General features: G+C 37.6%; 1 protein-coding gene across 1 annotated transcript in view; it reads left to right on the forward strand.

Annotated features, from left to right (window-relative positions):
• atg2a (autophagy related 2A) overlaps window positions 1-16717 on the forward strand; it is a 51468-nt gene that overhangs the window by 31701 nt on the left and 3050 nt on the right. The window contains exons 24-39 of the mRNA XM_028459248.1: window positions 3563-3669; window positions 3972-4064; window positions 4170-4240; window positions 6202-6278; window positions 8373-8543; window positions 8740-8866; window positions 9518-9741; window positions 9824-10053; window positions 10135-10270; window positions 10706-10927; window positions 11040-11141; window positions 12354-12438; window positions 12581-12734; window positions 12889-12958; window positions 13057-13139; window positions 14071-14192. Of these exons, the coding sequence (XP_028315049.1) occupies window positions 3563-3669; window positions 3972-4064; window positions 4170-4240; window positions 6202-6278; window positions 8373-8543; window positions 8740-8866; window positions 9518-9741; window positions 9824-10053; window positions 10135-10270; window positions 10706-10927; window positions 11040-11141; window positions 12354-12438; window positions 12581-12734; window positions 12889-12958; window positions 13057-13139; window positions 14071-14192 (2074 nt within the window). The remainder of the gene's footprint in view (window positions 1-3562; window positions 3670-3971; window positions 4065-4169; window positions 4241-6201; window positions 6279-8372; window positions 8544-8739; window positions 8867-9517; window positions 9742-9823; window positions 10054-10134; window positions 10271-10705; window positions 10928-11039; window positions 11142-12353; window positions 12439-12580; window positions 12735-12888; window positions 12959-13056; window positions 13140-14070; window positions 14193-16717) is intronic.

Below are 16717 nucleotides of genomic sequence, written 5' to 3' on the forward strand. Positions count from 1 at the left end.
TCCAGGCCAGCATGTCCACGAATGAAGGTGAGTGTTAAAAGGACAATTAAGTTGGAGATTGGTTAAGCTGAATAATGATTAAATAAATTAAAAATAATTAATTGCAAATGTGTACATAGATTTAAACGCGATTAATTGCATCTTATGAGTTTTGCCCAGAAGTTGCTTATTCTGAAAAATTTATATTTATTGAAGTGAAAATTGTAATCGCTTTTTTTTTCACACAAAAACAACAACACTGAAAATGTAGAGTGAGAACTAATACGATTTCAAAGGTTTTGTTAAAGGCACAACAGTTTGACCACGTTACTAGAGGAAAGAGAAGCTTGTATAGAATTATTATATAAGTATAATAATAAAATATTGTATCAATATTCCTGTTATCATTGACAGTCTAAAAGCTTTGCTCACAGGCTTCTGCATGGTGACACTGAAAAATACTGTTCAATCCTTGTTATTTTGGACTGCTAAAAACCTATGACTGAATTCTTAATGATGTTTTGTGTGTGTTTTTTTTTTAATATAACTGCTGTCATTCAAAATTCTTAATTTTTTAAATAAGTATTGTACATGTTTTAATTATGTTTAAAGAAAGAAAAATAAATATAATCCTCACAAAAAAGCGTACACAATAATATCGATAGCCCTAATATAAACCTTTTTACTAATGTTAACCATAGCCTATAACAGAGGAATGTTATCACATTCCGTCTCGTGTTTCATTTGTTGACTATCTTTACATATAGAACGATTTTACCAGACCAAAGAGGCAGTTTAGAGACACACATTACACTTAAACAAAAAAAGTGTTTATTGTAGTTTAAGTGTAATGTGTTTATTGAATATATGTTTGACAGTCGGGGTTTAAAGCTGTCCTCAACAAGACGTCTGTGTCTCTAAACTGCCTCTTTGGTCTGGTCTGATATTTATCAGGAGGACCAAAGCCATGGAGAGATCGTTCTTGATCTGGAATGTGGGAAGATATTCAGTGTGGCACAGCATCAAAATGATCCCAATCTTAGTTTTCTGTGTCTGGAGAGCAAACGAGTGGAACTTTACCATCGAGGTGAACACGAGAATGATGATTTTTTTGCTATAAAGAGGAAACCAAGAACTTATTATTTTTCTTTTTCACAGCAATTGTAAAAGAAACCTCTATCCCAGAGCGGCTGGAAATACCCATTTTTACTGCACCCAAGCACTTGGAGCCTACCATCTACCCCACAGAGGTGGGGGTGAGCAGTGTCGGTGGAAGGGAGGGGGAGCCACAAATGTTATCCACAGCCATTAAGATCACGCTGGACCTCCAGAGGAATGTCAAGGTGTGACTCTTTTTATGATGCTTTATGTTTAAATAGAGATTTTCAAACAGCTAAAATCACATTTATCATTTTAAGGGACACTGTTTAAAAGTGATTCATTAAAGAATAACAGGCAGCTGTTTTTGATATTCTGTTTGCTAATACACCACAGTTGATTTATTTTGCTTTTTACTCTTTCATGCTGAAGGAGTTTCTAGTTGCCCTTCGACTTAAAGGTGCCACCATGCGACATTACATGAGGCAGAACAACCAAAGCTGGCATGAGCAGGTGAGAGACTTCTATCCTCCTCCTCTATGTTGCTCCTGCTTATTTTCAAAAATAAGGTGCAAAATGAAATATTTGGTATGAAATCCTGTATTTTGAAGGTAGTGGCTTATGCTTATTAGGTATTAATTGTAAAACCACTGTTATAAGTTATAAGAAAGAGGAGGCTCTTGATCAAGAAAAAACAACGTTCATTTTGGCTTTTGTTACTCCTTCATACAATTAGGCTTTAAACTGAATGAGATATTGAGTTTTAAACACTTAGGGGCCGATTTACTAAGATCTAAAATAAAGGGTGGTAAACCAGTTGCTTCCCTAAATGCTTTAGTGATGCAGTTTCCTCGCCTGCTGTGCGGAATTCATTAAGATTGCAGCAATGATTAGTGCACGTGCAGAATTGGTGCACACCGCCCTTATTTTAATGAGCATTTTGTATGTGTTGTGTTGAATATGGAGGGTGAACAAGAGTGTGCGGAAGAGAAAATAAAAATGTGAAGCAGCAGATCTGGAGGTGTTAGTAGAAGAAACTAATAAAATAAATGGATGAATTACAGCAGATAGATAGATATTCTTTATTCATCCTGCAGTGGAGAAATGTGCGTTGATGTGACGGATGGGTGCATCTGTTTATGAGACAGTGACCCAAGGAGGAGAGATGGATGCACGTCCAGTTTTTTTTTCTCTCACACACACACACACGCACGCACACACATCTGGAGCCTATTTCTCATCTCTGCTGTGTTTTCTGTCCACATTTACTTCAGCGATGATCTCTGCATGTGTGTCTGCACCTGCTTTTCAGTTGTACTACTTTCTGGTACTAAAACTATCACCGCAAACAGTTACAGATTTCATGAATCGCATTGCTCTCTCTTTGCATTTCCTCCTCCCATATTTTTGCTCCCCCTGGTAGATCTGCCTACTTTGCATATTCATCAGGGGGATACGCGCTAAATGGACTGAGGGCACATTGGGAAGCGCAGCGGCGGCGCACACCTGGTTCCTTGAACTTTGTACTCCTTATTAGCGTGTGGAGTGACATTTGCACACATGTTAATACCACTAAACCTTTAGTGAATCCGCCCCTTAATAAGCAGAAGGTATATGTTTGCTCCACAAAGGAACGCCGAGGGTTAAAGAAAAAATTTAATTGCCATCTGACTTTTCAAATGTTCTCTTCTTTTCTTCACCAAATTTCTGAAACATTCCTAAAACAATAGAAATACAAGAGTGAGCGGTTGATGTCTTTAACCTTTTTGATGTTCAAAAGTAGAATAAAAAATGCTTGTTTGTTGTAAAAAAAAAAAAAAAAAAAAAAAAAAAAAGGTTTGCAGAGATAGTTTTGGTATTTTATTTCAGCTGCTCATCACCTTTTGGTTTTGTATTCTTGTCTTTGGTCAAAGACCAAAGGTTTTTTTTCTCTTTCTCAGTGCAATAATAAAATACATGAACACATATTAAAACTAACCATATGCAATAAGGCTATGTGCAATAACATTAGCACTTTAACTAACAACCAACCAGGCACGTTTGCACTTTAGCACTAAAGCACTTTATCATCTGCCTCTGTTCTCAGATAAATGTTGTTATATTTGAGTCTTTGTATATATTTTTTTAAATGTAGTTTCTGTTGTACGTAACATCAACCTGCCAGGGACTACAGATGGAAACTAGCCTGTGGCTACAATCTGGCAAAAGTACATGTTCATGTCCATTAATGTGCATTGTCCATGGTCATAAATAAACAAATAAATTACAGTCTCCCAGCGACAAATCCAACACCACCTTTCTATGATACTCAAATGAATAGTATATGAGGATAGACTGAAGCACATTTATCATTCTATACAGATTACATCACAGATCTGAAGCTTTTGTTGTTACTGAAAGAGCTGTGCATTTTTCAGTTAATATTCAGTTCAATCACTTACATCCTGAAATCTTATTGAGTGTGTAATTGTGATTTATTTACCAGCTGGTGGAGTTCCTAGATGTCATTGATGATCCTATCTTGGGATACACTGCACCGGCCATCATCACTGTCCTCCACACACATCTGGCCACCTGTGCAGTTGATTACAGGTATGAACATGTGCTTTTTAAGTCACCCAAACAATTCTGTAAAGTAAAAATCTGAACTTAAATAATTATCAGAAAGTTAACTGTACATTAATTTCCCAATAATTGGGATCTTCTTTCTCCTGTATAAGTTGTGGCAGAAACATTTAGCAAACCTCTTGCTTTAGCCCCATTAATTCCTCGTTCCATCAAGCTTTTACAAACAGAAATCTGCAGATTATTTCACTGTGTTGATATGAATAGGTTTATTCTGGACTTTTTTCTTTAGGTCTTCACACCTAATTATGATTCCTCCTGTTTTCTAGACCTCTGTATTTGCCCCTGCGTGCATTGTTTACTGCAGAGTCCTTCTCTCTTTCAAGTAACATCATTGTTGATACTGCTACTTTTCACCTCAGGTACAGTTCAGTCCTCGTCAAATGTCTTGTCAAAGAGAGTGATTTTGAAACTGTCCACACTCTCCGGGTGCTGCTTTACATTGTGTTTTTGTGTGTGATCTTCAGATTCATCCTGGATGACTCTGCTCTCTACCTCTCTGACAAATGTGAGACTGATGCTGTGGACTTGAGGAAAGGTGAATTCTGTCATACATCAACATGTTTCCATTATTTCTAAGTGCTGCTTGAGGCTCTTTGTAAATGGGGCGATGTTCATGTACATGAGACATGAACAAAGTGTGAGGTCAGAACCAGGGTTGAGGTCAATTACATTTTTCAGTTACTATTATGTTTTAATTTACACATGTTAAATTACATTTCAATTACGATTACTGTCACCAGCATTTTTTACAATTACAATTAAAAGATAATTATTTTTTATCCTACGAAAGTCAATTACAATTATGTTTTCATTACTAGATTTGAATTGCAATTAATCACAATTACTGAGTCTGAAATAAATAACCTAATAAAAGATAGTGTGTTAGCTTTCTGTTAGCATCTCTTTTGATAACTGGTCCTAAATCAGCTGTAAAATACACTAAAAACAAATATCTACCTATCTGTTGGTTACAGGGCTGGGGTCAATTATAATTGTAATGGCTTAATTGATAATTACAATTATGGTGTAATTATAATTGCAACTGTAATTGAAAACATCTGTTGCTGTTGTAATCATAATTTAATGGCAATTGAGTTCAGATAATTATTTTTGTAATTGGCATGGAAATTCTATGAAAACTACAATTTAATCAAACGTAAAACTGGGGAACCATAGTTAGAGTTCTATGGCATACACATACTGTATGTAGTTAAAAATCAATGAAATATGTTTCATATCAAGTTTTTTTCCCACCACATTTCAGATCTCTGGAGCATCATTTTATCTTTTTTTTTTTTTTAATTTCATTAATATTGAAGCTTAGACGCCCTCACCAAAGCTATTAACACCAATATTTTATGGATGAAGAAGCCTAACAAGGAAACCAAGAGATGAAAAACAAAGAATATTTTAGTGTATTTTACAGCTGATTTAAGACGTGTCGAAACTGACCTGTTATCATAAGAGATGCTAACAGAAGAAGTTATATGGGGCTATTTATTAAAGGCTCAGTAAGTGTGATTAAATGAATTTGAACTTTAGTAATTAAGAACATAATTGTAATTGATTTTCAGTGGAAAAATAATCGTATTTGGAAAAAATCCTGGTTACCGTAATCATAAATTAGTAGTAACTGAAGATGTAATTGAAACATGTAATTGACCCCAACCCTGATTAGTTACCCTGGTAGACTTCCTAATCAATAAAAATATAGGTTTTAATCTTTTTTGTGTCAGTATACCCCTCGATTTCGATTTTTTTTTAAATGTGGGAAAGCTTGATATGAAACATATTTTAATAATTGTTAACTACATATGTGTAGAACTGTACATAGAACTGAAACATTATTCCCCAGTTTTGCGTTAAATTATGATTGACAGTTTATAATTGGCAATTACATTAAAGTAAATTATCTAAACTCAATTACAATTTAATAACAATTACAACAGGAATACATTTTAAAAATTAAAATGAATTATGTCATAATTGTAATAATCGATTACACGATTACATTTATAATTGACACCAACCCTGGCCAGAACGGACGCAGATGTTTAAAAATCTTTTTGTGCAAGTGAAAACTAGCACTTGGTCTGTGATCTGCACAGGACCACGCCCTCGATTTAGGACACCATTCTCCTTTGAGCAAAGTCTGTTTGTTAATTACTTACATGAAATCCTCACACCACGCCTCATTTTTAGAGACAAGTCTGTAATAGTCTATGAAGCAAAAAGCTCAAGGATCCTCGGGATAAGGGCCATAGTCTTCATCACACAGGGTTGGTAGATCAACCACAACGTGTTTTTGTACTGATGTTTAGTTTGCACCCGTTTTCATACTTTTATTAAAACAGGCCCTCTTTGTAAGACATAGTTGAAACATCTGACTGTATGTTAACTGTTCAATCTGTGAGTATTAATACTGTTGTTAATGCTCGTAAGATGGACAGGATATTGCTTATTTGTGATAAAACCTTTTTTGTTTGTTTCAATCAGACTATGTGTGTGTTCTGGATATTGACCTACTGGAGCTCGCCATTACCACTTGGAAAGGCCGTGATACGGGAAAACTGGTGAGTAACCATGTTCTATATCCTAGCAAACTGCCATAGGGGGTACATGAATAAAAATTAAAAACAGTACGGTAATATTGGAATCTTGAATATAAATTGACCAGTAGTCAGGTGTCTCCATGCATTGCCACTAATGACACATTGTCCTCTGTAAGACTGTCCTCTACTGGTTAGCAAATTCATTACATGGCCAATCGCTGTACTCTAGCATAGACCAATGTTGTTTTCTTCAACGATTGACGATGATGAAATTATTTTGTCGACGGTCCTTTTTTTTCATGACGGTGACGAGATGGTGACGAGCTAAACGTGGCTCTTTTATGACTAAAACATAACAATACATGGTTGAGTTTTCATTGACATGACAAGACTGGACGAAAACGTCAGTGACTGACCTCTCAGACGTTCAAAATGCACGACGTTCCCACCTAATGTGGGGACAATCTGTCTGTCAAAAGCCAAAAAATACATCAGCAATGCTTTCAGTACTTTCAGTACAACCTGTAATTATTCATTCCACTTTCAAACATTTATTAACCTAAATTAATGTTAAAAGACTAATACTTAAATAATAATATTTATTAATAATAATAATAATAAAAAACAAAATTAGACTGAAACCTTTTTGAGTTTTAGTCTATTAAAACTATCACCTTTTGAAATTACTAAAATGTGACTAAAACAAATAAACTTTTTCATCCATAAGACTAAGACTAAAACTAAAAAGGCTGCCAAAAACAACACTGGCATAAACTTGCATGAATCTCAGTGATTGATTTCCACCTCTGAGTGACTGTCGCTCATTCTGTTGTGCTCCGCTATCTCCTTAAAATAAATGAGATAATTGTCCTTCCTCATGGACTGCTACCACTAGTCAGCCCACAGTTGAAGCTTCACCTGCCAGTGACAGCAAAGTGCAATATTCAAGGTGTATGGTGGACCAAGATGCTAGCAGCGCTACACTAGCTGCATATCCATTACCCTAGAAAATGGGCAAAATTTAAATCGCGCAATAAAAACTGGTTTTTGAAACACCTGAATTTCGAAAAATGACTTAGACATCTCTCAAAAGTTTTTACGCTTTCATGAGGAGGAATTTCAGACATTTCGATATCGAAATGTGTCGCAAAAGCCCTATGGAAACACTTTTTCTGCAAATACACATCACAGAATGTGACGTGCTTGGTCATTTCTTAGCATTATACTTTAATATTATTAGTTCCACATTAGATGTGAAACAACAAAGAGATGTAGAGTGTTATATGGAGGTTTAGAGCGTCCGTGTTTCTGCAGCGAAGTCTCACGGGATGAGATTTCATGGGAGTTACGAGGCTCCTGCCCAAAACAATGTTGAATGGAAACACTTTCAAACCACAATTGTACTTTGTCGACATTTAAAAATGTCACTTTTATTTTGCAAAAATTTGTGATGGAAACCCAGCTAGTGTGGACAGCAGAGAGGAGTCAGATGCAGAGCCCCCTCATGAAGCCACAGAGAAATAATCTCATCAAAAAAGCACAAGTATGAAATTCAGCCAAACACTGCAGAGTTCTGTTTATCTCAGCCTCCTCATTAAAGTTGTAGTGAGTTGTATTTCACAGTTTCAGGGTAATTAATATGTTGTGTTACTGCTATATGTTCAATCAACAAATGTTTGGTAGATTTCTTTTCTAAAACAAAGACATTGGTTTCTCACTAAAAATGCCACTAGGCTAATTAATTAAAGCGAACAAGTGATAATTCTGAATACGATAGTTTCTTGTGTTTACAGATTATTATCTTTTTAATTATATATTATTCCTCAACAGGATAGGTAAAATACAAGGACAAATTTCCCTTTAGGGCTCCATTGTATATATTACATTATTATATTTTCTAAGTGTGCAGGAGTAGGGGGTATATGGCCTCTGGTTAAATATCTGAAGCGGTTCCGGACTGTGAAAAGTTTGGTAACCACAGCTCTATATCATCTACTGCCGTGAAGCAGCACTGGCAGAAAAACACATTTCTATAAAGTAGAGCTTCTTTGTCTTCTTTTGTATCTCTTTCTGATATTCCTCTCATCTTTGTTTCAACATGTGTCGGCTCTACAGTCTCAGCCTCTGTTTGAACTCCGCTGCTCCAACAATGTGGTCCACCTTCATACATGTGCTGATTCCTGCGCTGCCCTCGTCAACCTGCTGCAGTACCTCGTGGCTCAGGGCGACCTGCACCCCCCACAGAGACACACCTCACCCACTGAGATCGCAGGCCAGAGATTACCTGTAAGAATAGTGTCTATGCTTTGGACTGGTAAAGGGACCTGACTTATTGTGATTTTATTATCCCTACAGTGCTTTACATGGTCAGTTACAACTCCCTAAATTTCCCTGCACTGTTTATTTGAATAATTTGAGAAGCGTACCTAAATGTTATAATTGTAGTATGATAACGTATGTGTCTATTTGTTCTATGTCTCAGCTGTCAGAGAGTCCAGCGTCTTTGGTTTCCTGCCCATCAGCTGAAACCGCAGAGATAAACGAGTATGACTTGGCTGATGCTTTAATTGATGCCGAGAAGAGCTACAGAGAGGAGAGTTCTGATCCAGGTACTGCACATACTGTAACTCTGGAGACTTAACAGAAATGATAATGGCTTACATCATTGGTTCCCATTCTTTTTTGTCCCTTGTACCCCCTTAGCATTTTTGTCAAATCATATGTACCCCCTTCATATAAGTACCCTCTCCATCATTTCTTATGCTCTGTCGTTTGTGGAACAGATGGCTTTCCTGAATCTCTAACTGTGTCTTAAACGTTGGTTCCTCAAGAAAGGCTTAATTTTATTTTCATCATGCAAATTTTATGTGATTACTTAAATAGTTAGTACCGATAAATACGGTCTCTTTTGTAAAATGTAGCTAATTGTTGTGTCCTATCGTCAGAAGTTTGATAAAATACCCTCTACAGCATAAAATGATCCTGTTTCAATAATATTCAAGAAAATATAGTTTTATTGACATACAATACAATAGTGCTGTTAGTTTGTGTTGATTTTTTTCCAAAAAAATAGCCTAACAAGAAACATTTCCTGATTATTTTTATTGTCAAAAATACTCCCTGCAATTTGCTCCTGTACCCCCAGGGGTACATGTACCCCTATTTGGGAACCACTGGCCTACATGTTAGATCATCTGTCCTATAAATATACAAAGGCCTACAGAGAAACATGCTCAAATGACATCCCTGTGTGTGTTTAGGTTCACCTTCAGTGCCAAGAGGCTCTCCTGTTTCTGTCTACCTTTTCCCCGGTGAGGCAACGAATCAGAGACCGCCTGCTCTTCAAGCAAACACCTCTGAGCTTGATGGACTGGTCGTCACAGCAACAGAGGCTGAGGCAGATGCGATGTCAGAGCAGGGCTCTGAGGGCTCCACGGACAATGATGACTTCTGCATCCTGGAGGCTCCCGGCATTGGGATCCCAGTGAGTGGTTTTTGATTTTGTTTGATCAGTTCCTTCTAATCCACATGAAGCCAAGGTTTGACTCCCCACTTCCAATAACAAGCCCAGAGACGGTGAACCCGTGGTGACGGTGCTCTCGCAGGAGCCAATTACGGTGAAGGACAACCACTTCTCAAGGCCACGAGGGAGTTCTGATCTGCTGCGAGCTCCAAGCCGCTTCCCCGTGCCACAGAGCCGAGTCGTCCTAAGGGAGATCTCGGTGGTCTGGCATCTCTATGGTGGCAAGGACTTTGGGAGCAAACCCATGTCTGTACTCACCCAGAATGCAAACAGGTATTGTAAATTCATGATCAGTTCTCACAACCTTTCACATCTGCTTCATTCCTCAAAATGTTTCCTTCACGCTCTCTTTAGGGGTCGTTCAGCTCCAGCTGGCGTTCGGGCGTCTCCATCTCGCACCGCCGCTTCCACTCGTCCACAGAACTCATGGCGGTGGGCAGGAGGCAGCGGGCGTCAGCACACTCTGCTCATGGAAATTCAGCTCACCAAGGTACATGCACACACTTGTTAATCACGCCTTATGTTGGCTTGGACAGAATCACAATTTCTGAAGTGACAGTGTTTTTGATAGCTGCTCTCACCAAGGATTTATAATAATTTCCCTTGATGTGAAAAAGTTTAATATGTGAAAACGATTCTTGTGGTTAGTTTAACACAAATGGTAACACTTCACTTGAAGTTTTATACATAAAGGCTGTTAATATTATGACATGACACCTGTCATTAGCATGAATTAGGTGTCAGGTGAATTTTCACTGAATTACTCCATTAACATTCTGGCTACTGATCAGTAATTCATTTTTGTACTGACAGAATTTTATTTATGCTTTTGACAAAATTGATTTTAATTTGTCATATTTTTAGTCACATACTGTGTGATTATTTTTTCTTCTATCTGAAAATTTCTGTCCCGTTTGTCCTCCAGGTGTCCTTCCAGCACGAGTCCTACCCAGTAGCAGTAGCAGCGCAGGAGGGTGAAAGTTCAGTCGTGATCGCCGTGAGTCCTGATAGTGAGCAGCCGCTCTCGAGGCAGGTGTTCATTGTCCAGGAGCTGGAAGTTCGTGACCGACTGGCATCCTCACAAATCAACAAATTCCTCTACCTCTACACCAGCGAGAGCATGCCTCGCCGTGCCCACTCCAACATGGTGAGACACTGCAGCTTTTGATTGGTTTATTTTATTTTTAGCTGCTGTGGTGTCATGGTGAGCTGGAGGAGCACCTGTTAGTTGAGTCAATGGCTGTTTTTCTTTGCTCTAGCTCACAGTGAAAGCCCTGCAGGTGTGTCCTGAGTCTGGCTTTGGGGGTCCTGAGTGCTGCCTCCGAGTTAGCCTCCTCCCGCTCCGACTGAACATTGACCAGGTAACAGAAACCAGCCTGAGATTGAACCATATCTATTTAAACGTCTCATTGTTGAACTTTGAATACACGTCCACTTTCGCTCAATTTTTTCACTGGTGTTAATTGCAGCTGGTTAATCACAAATGATCAAAGCTTAAGAGCTGTAGTTCCTAAACTAGGACGTGTCCCTTTGTAAGTCCACTTCCTCTCTCACTTTCTTGTGTCACGCAGCATGATGTACATCACGTCTCGTATGTAAATAGTGCAGCTGACTGTAGCTGCTCTGTGTTTTCGGTTTAAATAAATAAAACAATATTAGAGGAAATATGGAGATAGAAACCTATATAAAAAGAAAAATCAGGTAAACACTGCACCAAAACAACAAGGCTGCACCCCATGGATTGTATTTTAAGGTATAAAATCTTTCAAAAAGTACTTTAAATGTGTTTTTTTTTTTTTTTTTTTTAATAAATGTACACATTTTGTTTTGTGGTAATACATTATAACAGACATTGCATGCAAATTTAATCCTAGTTATTCTATTCTTGTATTAATATAATCAGTGTCTTGTTCTCTGTTTAATTTTAATCATGTATGTATCTTTTGTTAGCGTTTTTTCCACTGTTATAGTTTCTTACGTGGGACCACTGTAACACAAGTCATTTCCCCTTGTGATTTAAAGTGATTCTCATTCTGACTAGAGCTGGAATCAGACCTCAAATATTTGTTCTGACATGATAGAATATGGCCTGAACTCGTTACAGCCCTACACTATTTACTGTGCACGTGCACAGCACACCGCTCAAGAATGAGTCGTTTATACATTTTTAAACATTTATTCATTTTCCAGAGGCCAGCCTTCCACTCACCTCTTCAGCATCCATTCATGCATCTTTCTCACAATAAATGAAACGCATCACCTGACTGTTCATTTACTGGTGTCGACATGAAGCCGAAACATATAAATAATAAAATCTAACTAAATCTAACTTGTGTGAACTTTGAATAGTTTTCATTGTGCTCTCAACCTCTGCTTAGAAGACTCTTTAGTGCTCAGATGTATTGAAATACGTGCACACCGCAGAAACGTACAAGTAATCAAAATTTCAGTGCATCATTATTCTTCAGCTCTAATTCTGCCTCTGAAACACATTTTATGTTCTGTATATTTAGTACATGCCCAGTACAGTACATTTTAACAATCAGCCTGTTTGGTTCCTGTTTCCTCTTTAGGATGCACTTTTTTTCCTGAAAGACTTCTTCAGTAACCTGGCCACCTTTGTTAACCCCTACATGCCTGTGGACGCTGCAGCTGAAGGTGGACGATTTTAACTCATATTCAGAGTTAAAGGACAGGAAATAAATCATAGCTTCACCAGAAAATAATGATTGATATTTAAATTAATTTATTGTAAAACAAGTGCAGGTTAATGTTACTGTATGTTTGTGGTGAATTCCAGTGAAGGCAGACCCCACCCAAAAGCCATGTGAGGCAGTGGAAGGAGCTACTGGTCTGGGACCTGACCTCACAGCATCGGTGGAAACCACTTACAGTGAGCAGAGCTCATCCTCTGCTGGCTCCACCTCCTCCTCCGACCAGCCAATCTACTTCTGGTATGTAGTTTAGTGTTAGGAATCGGGTGTTCAATAAGTGTATTCAGTTTTTCATTGTACTAAAAACAAACTCTTGCACCAGCAATGTATTTGTGCTATAAGGTAGTGATGAATTATTAAAGTATGTATCTTCTCTTCTTTTCGTATGGTTTAGTGAGTTTCGTTTCACCTCTGAAGTGCCTATCTGGTTAGATTATCATGGCAAACATGTCGTCATCGAGCAGGTGAGAACACTTCAATTATTTGACTGTAATTTGTAATGTTAGTATATCTGCAGTATTTTATTTGTATTTTTCTTGCTTTGACTCTTTCCTGTTCCCAGGGAACATTTGCGGGAATTTTAATCGGTTTGGCTCAATTGAATTGTTCAGAGCTGAAGTTAAAGAGACTCTGCTGCAGACACGGGTAAGAATACAAATACTTATTAGACAGAAACATTTAAGATAGTACAGGCCAGTGGTTATAATGTGCCTAATGCTGAATATAGAGTAGATCAGTGGTACCCAAACTGGGGAGTGCGCCACCTCGGGGAGATGTAACGTTGTTGCAGGTGGAGGGGGCGCGAGAACCGCCTTGTTGATATAATTTTATGTTACATTTTTACATTTTTTTTTTTTTTCATTTTAACAAGGTCTTTTTTTATTTTCAAATAGCACTGATAGCATCATTTAACACATACATTTTCCAACCTTTTCCTTTTCCCCTCCCCATCCCACCCTATAACAGAAGGCCAGATAACTCAAGTTACAGTTCACAAGACACACAGCAAAACAAAAAACAACGCCATTCAATAAGATACAATAATAGAAGTAGAATTATATCACATCAACAAATGTCATCTGCATTCACACTTTCCAAATAAGTCAAAAAATGTTGCCAGACTTCATAAAATGTTTGTATTGATCCCGTTGTGGATTAACGAATGTTCTCTAATTAAGTAAAGTATGTGACCTCTTTGACCCAGCCTCTACATACGTGGGTGGCAAAACGTTTTTCCACTTTTGTAAAATCTAGCAAGAATGGTACAGAAAGTTATCATATTAGCCTTTTTTCTCACCTAAATTAACAGCTCTCACAATCACTCCAAATATAGCAAGAAATGGACACGGTTCCACTGTAGTATTATTTATGTTAGTTTTGAAGAAGAATAGTCACAAATATCACCTTTTTCAATTAAGTTAACATTTTTTTACTCATGTTTGTTGAAATTTTGTTTTGAGGGGTGTAAATGTTTGTCTTCAAAGAGGACGCAACAGGAAAAGTTTGGGAACCACTGGTGTAGAATAAAGCTTTTGAAAGATAAGTTTTGTTGTTTTCTCTCTGTGTTTTTCTGAAGCCTGCTTGGTGTGGACAAAGTGATTCAGTACGCAGTCACTGAGTGGCTGACAGACATCAGAAAGAATCAGCTACCAGGCATCCTGGGGGGTGTCGGCCCCATGCACTCAGTGGTGCAGCTGTGTAAGTGCACTGAGAGCGTCTGCTGAATTTTTACCAGGGTTGGGGTCAATCATAATTGTAATCACGTAATTGATAATTAATTACAATTATGGCGTAGTTATAATAAAAAAAAATCGGGCTAATCGGGAGGACGGACACAATTCCTGGTGGGTCGGTCTGATGATTGATCGCGCGTAAACACTGGTGTCACGGACTGAGTTTACCTCGTACTGAGATCAATTATGAGCATATAGGTGCATGCAACCCTAACTCTAACCCTAACCTAATCCAATCAACTAATAAAACACGTGTCCTTTCACTTTGAAAACAAAAATAAACAAAACTGAGCTATTATTATTTTATTTATTTATTTTTAGCAAAAAATTCTTTTTTGGTAGTGCGCATGCACATATATGCTCATAATCAATCTCAGTACGAGATAAACTCAGTCCGTGACACTGGCTTTTACTCGCAATCCTCAATCTTAACACTCGGTAGATCACGCTACAGAGGTCACTGCTCCTCCACTGGCAGCTCTTTCCTTTTTCTGCTGACTCATTCCATCCGTGTACTCTGTCAGTTTCTGAGGTGTCTAAACGTGGTCCTGGAGGGCTGGTGGTCCTACAGGTTTTCAATGTGTCCCTGCTCCAACATAGCTAGGAGACTCGTTAGCAGAGCTGCTTCAGGATCTCAGAAGTGTTGGAGCAGATTGAAATCCTGGTGGTGCGCGTTTAGACACCCCTGGTATAGACATAGGAACTACAGATGCATGTGGTGTGGCCACACCCCCTCCCATTTGCACCCCCACAGCCCATCAGCCTTGAATCCCTACGTAATTATACTTTTAAAACATATATAAGAATCTGAATTAAAACCCAATTTGTCTGAATCATTAATATTGACTAATGAATGCATTTATCTATGCATTTGATATGATTTGCCATCTTGTTTTTAATAAATGAAGCAGGTGATTAACTCTAGATGAAGTGAGTGTAGTGGTCATGTTCTAAAGATCTCATGTTCATCCATTCTAGTTCTCTTATAAGTGATGCTGATATAAAATACATTTAATGAATTATGAAAAATAGAAAATGTTTTTTTCTTTGTAATATATTAATATAGAGCTGTATTACAGTTCTAAAATATGTGATTGCAAATTGTATATTATTTTCTATAAGATTTGAAAAATAGTCAAATTTTTTATTTGTATTTTTATTTTTTTAGCATTTTGTCACAATGGGGGGCCCTGAGAGTTTTCCATTCGTCGAAGGGGATACAGTAGAAAATCTTTGTAACCACTTCCTTCATTAATAAGTGTAGATTGTTATTTTTGAAAAGGACATGTTGTAAAGACTAATGTTGAAGATGTGCGCTTATCTTGAAATGATTCTACATTTTGAAGCAACCCTTACCTGCACTGAATTGAAATATTTTAGAACAATCCACTGACATTCAAGGCGTTATAGAACATGCTATTGTAGACTCAACATGTAAGGTTAGAACATGATTTTTATTATAACGTGTTTCGTTCGTGGGCCGGTCTGAGGTATGAAGCTCCAGGGCTGAAAAAGAGTGCCTGTATTGCTGTTGTAATCCTAATTAAATTCTAATTGAGTTTAAAAAATTGACTTTGTAATTGCCATGAGAATTCTATAAAAAAATGTCATATATAATTTAACGCAAAACTGGGGGAACCATGTTACAGTTCTATGTACAGTTTTACACATGTGTATTTAACAATTATTAAAATATGTTTCATATCAGGCTTAAATGTTACCATTTAAAAAGGGCGCACGGTGGCTTAGTGGTTAGCACGTCCGAAGGTCCTGGGTTCAAGCCCTGGGGTGGACTTGGGTCCTTTCTGTGTGGAGTTTGCATGTTCTCCCCGTGCTGCTTGGGTTTCCTCCGGGTACTCAGGCTTCCTCCCACAATCCAAAAACATGACTGTAAGGTTGATTGGAGTCTCTAAATTGCCCATAGGAGTGAATGGTTGTCTGTGTCTGTGTTGCCCTGTGATGGACTGGTGCCCTGTCCAGGGTGTACACCCGCCCAGTGCCCTATGAGAGCCGGAGATTGGCACCGGCAGACCCCCGCGACCCTGTTAAACGGGAATAAGTGGGTATGAAAATGGATGGATGGATGGATAATCTAGGGGAATACTGACACAAGCCTAACATAGTGACCAACAGATAGGAAATAAATTAGATGATAGATATTTGTTTTTAGTGTATTTTACAGCTGATTTAGAACCTGCTATCATAAGAGATGCTAACAGAAAGCTAACGCAAGAAGAAGGCTAACCTTTATTATCAAGTTATTTATTTCGGGCTTAGTAATTGTGATTAATTGTAATTGAACTTTAGTAATTGAGAGCAAAATTCTAATTGACTCTGAGGATAAAAATAATTTTAATTAAATTGTAATTGAAAAAAATGCTGGTCACTGTAATCATAATTTAATTGTAATTGAACATTGGCAATTGAAAACATAATTGTAACTGAAAAATGTAACTCCCAACCCTGATTTTAACATAATTTGTATCTAAT

Source organism: Gouania willdenowi, chromosome 10, assembly GCF_900634775.1.
Source record: "Gouania willdenowi chromosome 10, fGouWil2.1, whole genome shotgun sequence".
NCBI lineage: Eukaryota > Metazoa > Chordata > Actinopteri > Blenniiformes > Gobiesocidae > Gouania > Gouania willdenowi.